This window comes from Gobius niger, assembly GCF_951799975.1.
Source record: "Gobius niger genome assembly, chromosome: 16".
Lineage (NCBI taxonomy): Eukaryota > Metazoa > Chordata > Actinopteri > Gobiiformes > Gobiidae > Gobius > Gobius niger.
In genome coordinates, this window is record NC_136867.1 from 28,625,070 (window position 1) to 28,637,644 (window position 12,575).

At 41.4% G+C, this 12,575-nt stretch overlaps 1 protein-coding gene across 4 annotated transcripts in view; it reads right to left on the reverse strand.

The window, feature by feature from the left end:
- klc1a (kinesin light chain 1a) overlaps positions 1–12,575 on the reverse strand; it is a 64,082-nt gene continuing 51,507 nt past the window's right edge. For 2 of the 4 annotated variants that reach the window (XM_079573480.1, XM_079573481.1), the window contains exon 14: positions 10,026–10,292. In XM_079573480.1, the coding sequence (XP_079429606.1) occupies positions 10,287–10,292 (6 nt within the window). In that variant the 3' untranslated portion in view covers positions 10,026–10,286. Of the gene's footprint in view, positions 243–1,649; positions 1,717–5,196; positions 5,325–10,025; positions 10,293–12,575 lie in introns of those variants that run through there. The other 2 variants (XM_079573478.1, XM_079573479.1) reach the window with 2 other exon arrangements.

Sequence of the window (12,575 nt, forward strand, 5' to 3'; positions counted from 1 at the left end):
TGTAAACATTTAGTTAAGTTTGGACGTGTTTGATAAACTTGACCTAAACCAGGCAGAAAAACAGCAGCAACTTAAAAAGGCAACATCTTTACAGTAGATCTGTCGTTTCTCCTCGATATGTTCAGGTCCAAAAGTGCAATAAAACCGTATTTCTTTCTGGTATTTACAGTGAAAAGCCATCAATGCGCCAGGTTAGTGGAGCTGGCACTCAGGTCGCTCCTCTTCAGACGATTATTTCGCTCCTGGGGCAAAAAGACCAAAAGAAATCCATTAGTGTGAAGTGTTAGGCTCAATAGAAAGAGAGAATCAGGAGAAGGAGCTGCAATTGAGGATCACAAGACTTGGGGCCAATATTCAAAATAAAATCCTGATAAAATCCACATCCTGAGGGAAATAAAGCTGGTACAGTCGATGATGTGAGTTAGTTTGTTACATGTGAGACAATGGAACGTCCGACTCTGGAAGTGTCTGAAACAATCACCATCTTCCATTCAAAAGGTCAAACTGCCGATCACAACCAACGGTTTTATATAATTTTTTGTAATCATTTTGAAATAATTTATTTTATTTATTTATCAATATTTAGGCCTGCAATTTTCCATCTTTAAAGATGCAATATGGAACTTTTTATGTGGAAAAAAAAATATTAAAATTGTTGCATATTTGAGTGACCCAGGGTCTGTATGAGTGGTTAATGACGCTCCAGGATCAATTGGTTTTAGAGTTTCTGGTAGGTTTTCACTGCTGACAGACCATTTCTCAGAAAACCTATAGAACAATTGAACCTGAAGCGCTGCAGAGCCCATTGCGATGAAAAGTAAAGGCACCACACTGACCGAGGGCGAGTGTTGGGAAGAGTTGGGAAGTCAAATCAATTAATATTTTCAGAAAATCTTTTTTTCAGTATTAATTATTTGGATGTTAAAAAATCTTTGTTGAAAACTGCAGTGACCTTTCAGTTTTTTACAGTGATTGCTTTGCTATTTAGGGGTTTGTTGCTGCACTTTTATTTTGTTGTGGTTGATTTTCTTATAAAAAAAAAAAAAAAACTCAATTCAATTTCTTCAAACATGTTTTTGTGACTCTACGCTAACCACCCATACAGCCATTGGCTCACAAAAAGATCCATCCATCCATCCACCCACTCGCCCATCCAACAATCCATCCACCCAACCCCCATCCATCCATCCATCCACCCATCCATCCATCCATCCATCCATCCATCCATCCATCCATCCATCCATCCATCCATCCGCCTATCCATCCATCCACCCAACCCCCATCCATCCATCCATCCACGTTGGAGTTGCCCAAATCACACTGCACCAGCCCCTATGGCTCCTCCTGCAGGTGATGGGTCCACAGAAGGACGGCCTCACGATGAACCGGGCCCGTTAAGGTGGCGGTTCCAGGAGGGAGCTCACAAAAAGTGAAATTACGCAAATATATATATATTTTCACATAAAAGCTGCATTAGGCACTTTCAACACGGTGAAATATGTGTAAATTGGGGCTAGAGCAACACAAACATACATCTCTGAATCACATTTCCCACTAGGAGATTATCATACACCCTGAAATGTTCGTGATCCAGATTTGTAACGCAGACACTTCCATTTCCGGACGGCGAGGGTGAGTTTAGTTCTTACTTGGTGAAGGTCGGGAGTCGCTCGGTCCAACAGGTTCAGAAAACCCAGGGAACTCGCTCGCTTCATGCTGCGCCCAACCACATGCACCACACGGGGGAGACAAGGGGGAGGGGACAGGGGGAAGGGGGAGGAGCCACATACACAGGTGATGGGGGAGAGTCATGTCTGGGTTTAACTTAATGGATTTGTTATTGGTGACTTTAGGTTAGTCAAAAATACAATTAAACTTCAATAAAATCATTTACAAGATTCAAACAAACAGATGGAAACAGAGACACTTTATCTTGAGAAGTAAAACAATAATAAAGAAACGACAAAACACAAAGAAGGAGCACAGATGAGGCATGCCACGGTTTAAAACATTTATTCATAAATAACAAAAATAACTGAGCTTTAGGCCATGCCACATGTCAGTCCAGAGCAGGCAGTTTCAGTTTCAGCCTCGAGGCCAATAAATAAATAAGAGTGAAACAAAAACATAACGTGAGGCAGAGCCATGCGCCAGCGCCACACATCCATCCCATCATATTAAACCTTCAGATTTCATGCAACGTCTTAAGACTATAGGTTTAAGTGCTGTTAGCATTTAGCTGAACGTGTTTAAGCTGTTCCACTGACTTTCGCGGGTCGGGTTTCTGGTTCTGGTGCCGCCCTCGTCTCTAAGTTTCCAGACCTGCCTGTATTCTGTAATGCGATCGCACTCCCTGAGACTTTAAAGGTGCATTCAGTAACTTTTCATAGTAAAAGAGTTGATATTAGTGCATGTTTGGCCATATAGGGACTGAGCACCTGTATGGTGGTCACATGACACCTTTACGTTCCGTCATAGCTCTGTAAAGGCTGGTGTCTGTTATACTGCACGACGTGTGGACGGTGAAATCGTGAGCTGCTCTCGTCTCCTCTGTGCGAGTGTTCAAAGAGACGATCATAGCTACGATCAAAGTTTTGTCGTAGCAGTTTCAGGCTTCAGAAGGCGAGTGTTTAGCTGAGGCGAGCGCAACATGCTAGCAAGGTTCATTTCCATGGAAAAGTCCAAAGACAGTCCTGTAAAAGGCGGAGTCAAACCTGCTCATGCCGGACCCTGAGCCTGTGGTGGTGGTGCGGTGCGCGCTAATGTGTTGTCTAGGGCTGCACAATATTGAAGTGACTCGCGATAACGATATTAATGCGATATTTCACCAAACACGATAAGTTCCATTTTTCTCAGCAAATTGTGTCAAAAGAAGACTTAAAAAACACCCCATCAGGACCAAAACAAGGGTAGAATTTAACAAAGCGAGTAAATGTTAAACTAAAACTGAACTTTTACACATGACTTTAATGCATGAGTTTGAGTTTGCAAAAAAATGGGTCGATCTCAGTCAGATGAGGGCTATGGTGATGTTGCGATATATTGTGGCTTCTCGCGATACGGATATTGCATCAGCTAATACTGCGATATGATATTTTCCGCGATATATTGTGCAGCCCTAGACGACTCTACCTCTAGTGTTCCAAAATATCAGACACTGCCTGATGTCGGTCGTAGCTCGCCTTTGGTCGGACGGCGGTTCTACTTTACGTCTTTGTTAAGTTATACTTTATAAATCTCTGTATAGAAATGTGTTCTCTGCATTTGACCCATCCTCAGTGTCGCTGGGTGACCTGTAGGAGCAGTGAGATTCCAAACCCGGCGCTCGGGGACCCATCTCCAGGCTGGTGGGCAGAAACATCTGGCTGGGGGATTCACCTATTGCACATGTTTTTACCACTATCCTACGCAGACATGGGGAGAACATGGAAACTCCACACAGAAAGGCCCCGTCCAGATGGGAATCGAACCCGGGATCTTCGAAATGTGAGGCACAAACGCTAACCGCTGCTCCACCGCTTTGCCCCGTCTTACTGTACGACCTCAGACTAGTGATCGGACGTCGGCCACAACTGCACAGAGCACACCGGCTATAAGACGCTCCAGGATCAATAGTTTGGAAGGTTTTCGCTGCTGACGGGCCCTCCATAACGCACCTTTAACATTAACGGTCTGTGTATCGTACTGACTTCAACTGGACAGAGTTTTACGGTTCTCAGGCGCAGGATCAGCCTGTCACGCTCCGTTCAGGAACATCAGCTGATAAACAACACGTCACATCAGTCACGTGACGCTCCTGACGCAGGCGGCAGTGGAAGCTGAAACACGCTCAGGCAAATGTTACCAACGCTCGTCCCTATTGCTAATGTAAACCATAAATATCATTTAGGCCTGTCATGAAAACACAATTTGATATACTGAGGCAGGAAAATACTGCGATAAACGATTATACTGAGGACCACTGGATGCCACTGAAACCAACTTTAAACACCTTATTCTAAAAGTACGTATTTATTTATCCCTTATACCACACAAGTTGCATTAAAGGGATATTTCAGGATTTTTGACATAGAGCCTCTTTTCCTTGTTATCCAGAGTGTTGTTGATTTCTGGAGATATACACAATATTTTTTTTTTAAATTCATGCAGTCCTTATATTTGAAGAGGTTAGCGGTGCTAGGCTAGTGCATGTCTATGGTAACTAGTAGCCTGCATTAACAACAGTCTGACCCGAGCACTTTGCACCTGAGGCAAATCACTTATAACACCAGACTTGCATTTAAAAATATCTTATATCTGAGCAGCATCAGCTTCCTGGTTGTAGCTACGCAGCGGCGGAGTGATCTGCTCGGTGACCGGATCTACAGTAGTTTGTTTACCTGCGGCCACATTACTACACGTGGAATTCACAAAGGAGCTTTCTACAAATCAGGCAACGTTTGGAGGACGAGCCCATGATTTTGAAGAGGGTTTTAATGCAGGCTACTAGTTACCATAGACATGCACTAGCCTAGCATCACTAAACTCTTCAAATATAAGGACTGCATGAATTAAAACGTTAAAAAATCTCCAGAAATCAAGAACACTCAACTAGGAAATGAGGCCCTATGTCAAAAATCCTGAAATATCCCTTTAACATGAATCTCAATAAATAAAAACAACAATTAAAAAAAAATCAAGGAATAATGTAAATAAATGTACTGACGATAATTGTTGAACCTAAAAATATAGTTTTTCTGTAATAGAGTTTATATATAATCATTATTGTGCCATCATTACTATTGCTGTTATTGACACAGTTTGATAAATCCAGTGTTGGTATTTTGTGGTATTTCGTGGTAGTTTGTGGTACTTCGTGGTAGTTTGTGGTCACATGGCCCGGCCCCAGTGAAGGCACCGCGGTGAGTAAAACATGAGCGTCTCTGTTTAGATCAGCTTCGCTTCATGTTTCTGTGTTCACAGCTTTTATAAAAATGTTTCATACTGTTGTAGGAGTCGTGATTCAAATAAACCGATCCTCATTTGATCCTTAAACTCTGCACAGAAGCAGCCGCTGATCGAAACGAGACACGTCCGACAGATCATTTCATTACAGGTTCATGTCCCGTCAGCTCCGGTTAGTCCCAGTGCCCCGCAGTCCAGGGGTAAATGCTCCCATGCAGCGTGTTAACAGTGGTCGTATATATATATATTTACCCCGTGTTCTTGGGCTCCTCTCGGGACGATCCGCCTTTGAGTTTCCGCACCAGTTTCTCGCTGCTGCGCCGTAAAGAGGCCCTGAGTTTACTGAAGGAGCCGCTCCTCTTCAGCGCCCCGGAGCCGTCCTGAGGGAGAGGGGCGGCAGACTGAGAGGGCGGAGCCACACCGGGAGGCAGAGCTACGAGCATCAGCGTTTGACCACCCGTCCCATTAAGGGTTCTGACCTTTCGCAAAAGCACCGCCCCCTTAGCAACTGTGAGCGAGCTCTGTTAAGAAGTAGAGTTCAACACTACAACTACTGGCTTCATTTGAAATCAGAAAGAAAGGGCCTTGAACGGATCAGCATAGTCCTGCTCTTGCTCTACTGTAGGGGCGGCCAACTAGACCAAGACCAAGAGCTGAAATTTTCAACGTTGATCCTGTGAAGAGCCACAAAGGCACCGACCATTAAGTGATATAGTGATTAAATATAATGTGACCGTTATATTTAATCACAATAAACTATAACTTTATGCCTTTTTCTTTTCTTTTCAATAATTGTATTAGATGTTATGGTTTTAATCCTCACCAAGATTGAAATAAATGTATGAAATAATCTGACATTTGTGCTGTTCTGCTCTGACTGAGACAGAATTAGATTTACTTTTTATTTTTAATGCTGGAGTGTGTTTGTGTGGGGGGCCCTGCCCACTGAGCCCCCTCCTCTGATTGGCCCCTGGCCTGTGCGCTCAGTGCAGCTCGGTCCTGACTGGACTGTGCAGAGAACACACTCCAGGCTGCACAAAGTTCATAAACTTTGATCAGGAGCCTCTGGACGTCTGAGGTTCTCTTTTAAGTTGCATTTGTTAGTTTCAGTCACATGTGAAAGAAAAGTCAATGACCTTGTGTATTTCCGTGTTACGATGTCGCACTTCACATCATAAGCTTCATTAGAGCTCGGCTTTTTTCTATTTCCTAATTTTGATCTTTTTCTGTGAATATGAAGCCAAATTACATCAAATAAAGAGTAGGTTAATCAGAAACTTGAAAAGCACAGAAGCTGATCCCAGTGCCATGATTAACCTACATCCTGCTGTGAGTGAGGGTGCACAGGCACCTTTTACACACCGCCTCGAAATGGAGGGAGATACAGACTCTCATTCATGTGCAGAGATGGGACATCAGGTGACATCACAGTGTTCTAAAGGCCTATAATATTATATAGAGCTAAAATAAATTTGTGGTCTTGTGCAGAGAGATCATGGACCCATTTTGTAATTCATACATTTTCTTTTTAGATACGACTTGTGAAAATATAATGCTGTTAATAGGAAAAACTGGCTCCTCCCACTGGGTCCGGTGACATCATCACATTCGAGAACCTGCAACCCAGCAACTAGTCATGATTCTACAGCCGTGATGTCAAGGCTCTGCTAAACTTAACTAAACGCTCCTGTAGCACTTACAAAAATCCAGAGAATGACAGAGAGCAGCGGGTCGGTCGGGGTTTTGCGAAAGGTCAATAATAGTAAAATGTTTGTTTGTGTACTTTTACTTCAATAAAGAATTTGTGGGTGGTCAAAGACTGGTTCAAAAACAACATACAAGAACCCATTATCACAGTCAAAATGCACATTCTCTACATCCCAATGCAAAAACACACATTCTCTCTGTATTTTTCTAGATGAAGGTTTGTGTAATTATACCATTCAATACAGACCTACTCGTATAAACACACTATACTAAAAAGACGACTAATCTGAAAGTCAGACACGATGAGAACGGTGCAGTGACTGTGAGGAGCTCAGTGTGAGAGTCAGGAGAGAGTCATGTGGGAGAGATTAGACGTGGAGAGTGAATCTATGAAGAGATTGGATCTGACGTTACTCTCACAACAACATGAATCTTTATTCTTTACAGTTTAGAAAAGTGGAAGTAGAGGAGGGCAATATATCGTCCACAAAATAATGTCTGTGTGTAAGATAAGATTAGTAACAACATAGAGTTTATATCCAATGTCAAGAAATGTGGGGAAAAATGCAGTGAAAAGTTGGGAAAACAAATGTGGGAAATAATGGGGGAAAGGAGGGAAAAGTGGGGGAAAAATAGGGATAAAACTGGGAAATAATGGGGGAATGTGGGGAAAACATTGGGGGAAATGGGGAAAAGAATACAGAAAAAGTAGGGGGGAATTTTGGGAAGAATTGGGGAGAAAATTAGGGAAATAATGGGGGCAATATGGGCAAAAAATTAGGGAAATACTGGGAAAATTTTGGGGAAATATGGGGGAGGGGGGTCAGGGAAAAGTGGGGGAAAAAATAGGGATAAAACTGGGAAATAATGGGGGAATGTGGGGAAAACATTTGGGGAAAAGAACACAGAAAAAGTAGGGAAATATTGAGGGCAATATGGGAAAAAAAACTGGGGAGAGTGGGGGGAAAATTTGGGAAATACTGGGAAAAATTTGGGGAAATATGGGGGAAAGAAAAGTGGGGGGAAAACGGGAGGAAATAGGGGAAAAATATGGGGAAAAATTGGGGGGAAAAATATGGGGAAAAATTGGGAAAAAGTGTGGGAAGGATTTGGGAAATAATGGGTGAAATTAGGGAAAGGTGGGGGGGAAACGTGAGGAAATGGGGAAAACATAGGGGGGAAAATGTGGGAAATAATGGGGGTAATATGGGCCAAAAAATCAGGAAAAACGGGGGGAAAAAAGAGGGTTCAGGGAAATCATCACTTCATCATCGTTATCGAGAAAGTCCCCAAAAATACTGTTTTGTTCATATTGCCCAGAAGTGAAAGTTAGAATCCGACACAAAAGAGGAGACGGTTTTAGTTTGATCCGAGCAAAGAGTTGAGTTTTATTATAGAAACCACAGCACACACAGGAGGCTTTAGGTTTAGGAGGAACACGGCGTTTCACTATGTACAGAACGCTTTATATCCGGACACACGGCGAGCAGCGAGTCACTAAACTACAACACACACACATGCAAACTGCTATAATCATGTCAGCGCTTTGTATTTACAGATAAAGAGGCAGGAAACTGGTTACACAGGGGAGCGGGAGGAAGAGGAGATGTCAGTTTGTAGATCACTGGCATAAATGTGGAGGAAAATAGACTCTACATTATTTTAAGCAACAAAAGCTAAATTTATGGCTTTACTTTGAGACATATTAGTTACAAAGATTTGATTTTGGATCCGGTTTAAAGAGACCTTTTACGTGGCCTGTCACGATAACAAATTTGAAGTTTGGTATATCAAGACAGGAGAATATTGCAATAAAAGATATCATTTTTGCGAATTTGAGATGCGATTTTTATATTTGATACATTTCAATGTCTAAACAGCTCAAGTGAAGAGTGACGGAAGTTACTTTAAGTCAAACAATATTATTGCTACTCGACATCGACATGAGAACAACACATAATAATCTACTTTCAACAATATTTGGTTTTATGTGGACGCCGACACAAGTTGAGCTGCATTATTTATGTGTTTTTTTACTTTAGATTTTGATATAGTTTATATTGTGTCTTTGGGCACCTAACATTGTTGTAAATATACCGTATTTTCCGGACAATAAGTCGCACTTTTTTCACAGTTTGGCAGGGGGTGTGTCTTATAATCCACCGCGATTAATATGTGATTTTTTTCTTCCTTTTTTAAATTCAAATATAATATTCGAGCAGCAGAAAGAAAGTTTGAGTGAGCGAGAAGCGGAGGTTACTATAAGAGAAGAAGAAGAAAAATAAGAAGAAAGCTAATCACGGGCTAAAATCTCGATGGCCACAGCGAGAGGAACGAGTTTGCAAATGAGAGCTTGAAAAACGTGCTGCCGGGAGAGGCTTGTCAACGGTGCAGTAGTTTGTTCTTAATGCTATAGTTATCTGAACTGTTTATGTGACGTTAACACACATATTTAGTTTAATGTGTTACGTTAGCAAACCGTACGCCTATTCAGCCTGTTATTTTTTTATTCATTAGGCCAGGGGTAGGCAACGTCAGGCCCGGGGGCCAAATCCGGCCCTCCACCATAGCACCTCTGGCCAAGATGATTTTGAGAAACAGTATTACACAAATCAGAGAGTAGTTTTAACATTTTTAGAGTTAAATGGGAGAAAAAAAGGTAGAAATACTGTCAATACACCTGATTAGGTCATATATTATGTACAACACTGGCATTTGAAAGAAGTGCACTGGGACAAGAATAGTTTTAAGGAAAAAATGATATAAATCTACTTGAATTAACAGATTAAATCTAAGGTTTGAATAGATTTGGTCTGGTCTTAGACAAGATAAAACATCTAGTAGTAGTTCTGTTAATTCAGATAATTTTGTGTCATAGCATTTGTATCTTGGATTAGTTCAAACTGACTCAAATTCAACACAGAAGAACTTTAATTCAAGAAATTTTAAGTCATCTATCTCATTTAAGATGGTAATTTTTCCAGTGTTGTGCTTTACTTTGGGCTAATAATCAGTGGCTTCGGCCCTCGGTCTATCTACAATAAAAAAAATTGTCCCTCTGCCAAGAAAACTTGCCTGCCCCTGCATTAGGCCTTTTATGGCTAGTGCGTCTTATACTACAGAGCGACTTATAGTCCGGAAAATACGGTAAAAGAAATGAGGAACTGAGTTAGAAAAATGGGGGAAAAAGACGATAAATATTGAGTAGTAATTACCGTGACAGGCCGATGTAGCAGACAGTGTGTTTTTGTCATAATTTTAGTCAAAGTCATATTTTTGTGACTAAAACTACAGTTAAAGTAGTTAACAAGACTAAAACTGTGACTAAAATCAGCAGATACTTCGACTCATAAAATCTTAACATCTTAAAAACACATGAACTTCTGCATACCCTTAATAACTTTAAAATCGTGGGCAGCTTTAATACAGTATAACGCAAAGAGAAAACTCTCCTCTGGACGGTCATAAAGGAGCAGTGTCAAAGTGAAACCAGGGAAAGTGAAAGACGCTGAAGAGAAAGAGTTAGGAGGTGATTCGAGTCCAGTCTTTATCACGGGTTTAAATAGAGTTAAAATAGAAAGAGAAGAAGCAGATGTGAAGGTGAAGCCGGGCGTCCTCGTGCAGAACGGCCGGAGTTACGGCTTTAGAGCCACAGCAGCAGCAAAAAGAGAAGAAAGAGGAAAGAACGACGAGTTAGTGCAGAACATTCAGGTTAAAAACACACAGGAAAATGCTTATTATTATTATTATTATACTGTATTTCTCCATCAGAATCAGGATGAAAGTGAATGTAGTAAAGTTCTGTTGTACATTATCCCTCAATGAAAGGTTTAATATGTGTTGATTGCACAGATTCTATTCTGAACAGGCCACATGTAAAGAACATTTTAGTCAGAATTGTATTGCCAACGTTTACCAGCAGGTGGCGCTTTGGTACTGATGGAGAGATACAGTGCAGCTTCATCACAGCAAGAACAACAGGACGCAGAGCAGCCAGAATGACTTTTCTTTGCTTTTTTTCAGACATTTTCTATCACTTTTGACCCGATGATTCACTTTCTGGCTGCTAACGTGTCCATGAACGGGTTAAAGAAATGTGGAAAATAAGGTAAAAGGAAAAAACATCACAACACACACGAGTCTGAAGATGCGATTCCACAAACACAGATGAAGATGAGCCGACAAAGCACAGTACAGAGCCCAGAGCGAGGTTTAAAAGTGGTTTTACTGAAGTTAGTCCTGAAAGGTTTGGCTTCTGAGGGACGTCACAGAGAGGAGGGTTATTGATGGAACGGCAAGTTTTATTCATGACTTTCTGTTGAGCTTGACGATGATTTTCACACGTTATAGCAACATCCCTGCGCTTTAAACATCTACATTTAAATCGGGCGAATGGAGTTTGACAGGAACAGGGGAGACGTCAGAGACAGAGGAAAGAACATGAACAGAAGAGGGTTTATTACTGACAGAGAAGAAAAGTTTCACTGATCGAAGCTTTGAAAATCATATCAGAAGAGCAAAATCAACTTTCTAGAGCTTTTTACCGTATTACAATGTGGTTCTCTTGTCAAAAACAGACCAGGAGCTGTGTTTGGAATAATCTTTGAATCTTCCCCAGTGGCTGTTCTGAGCAGCACGTCAGCAGCTCAGAGAAAGCTCCTCCTGAGCTCCGACGTTTCCAGGAAATACTTTCACACCTCTCCACCTCTTGCTAAGCTCAAGACTTTCATGGTGATTTTTCAAACGATGCACCTTCCCTTGTCCCTCCCTCGTCTTCCAAACACTCATTCAAGGCGCGCCCTCCTCCCCCCTCCCTCACAGGAGCTCGCTCTGAAGGCTCATGTGCGTTTGTTGTTGACAGTGAAACTTTTGAACATTTCACCATGCCGATCTCAAAGGGTGCGCCCAGCCACTCTGCGAAGGAAACAAGGCCTCGTGGAAGACCCAGGACACGCTGGTGGGACTATGTCTCCGAGCTGGCCTGGTGTCGCCTCGGGGCCCCCCCCAGAACAGCTGGAGGAGGTGTGTGTGGATCGGGAAGTCTGGGCATCTCTGCTGAGACTGCTGCCTCCGCGACCCGGCCTCGGATAAAGCGGAAGAAAATGGATGGATGGACCATCGCCAATCTCACACCTGAACGTTTATCTATTGCAGTGTTAGTTTTGATTACATATTTTATTTTAGCTTTACTCTTAGTCTTTTGACTAAAATGTAATTTAATTTTAGTCGAGATTTAGTCAAAAAAAAGCTTTTCAATTTTAGTCTAGTTTTAGTCGACTAAAATTGCAAGTCAATTTAGTCGACTAAATTTAAGACGAATTTAGTCGACTTTGCATTTATAATATTAATTATAATCATATTTAATCTTGTTCCTCTGCTTCATGGAGCTGCTCCACATGAATAAAGCACAAACCTGTTCATTTGGCAGTGAATTTAAATAATCTGAGGCTCTTTCAAACTGTCAATAGAAGTTTGGATGATTTTAGTCTCTCCTTTTTTCATTTTTATTTAGTCTTATTTTAGTCGACTAAAATATCTGGACATTTTAGTCATAGTTTTAGTCTCATGAACAACTTTTAATTTAGTTTTAGTCCAATTTTAGTCGTCAAAAATAACACTTTGATTAAAATTAAGTCTTTTAACACTGATCTATTGCTGTAAAAACATCACCTACGATTAGCAGTCCTACAAGTAACGTGTATTTGTCAAACTTGTGAAAGAAACACCACAGCCAGTGGTTCAATAGCATCAAAAGCTAAGACATGCTAACATGCCAACATATTTTCAGACCATTTCACTAGTTTTCCTACTGGCACAGATATAATCAAACTAACTAGTATCTAACGTTTTTGTGTGATTATGTGCAGGGCTGAACATTTGCAAATACAGAACTACAGCGTCCTCTGCTTTTCCCACAGCTGAGG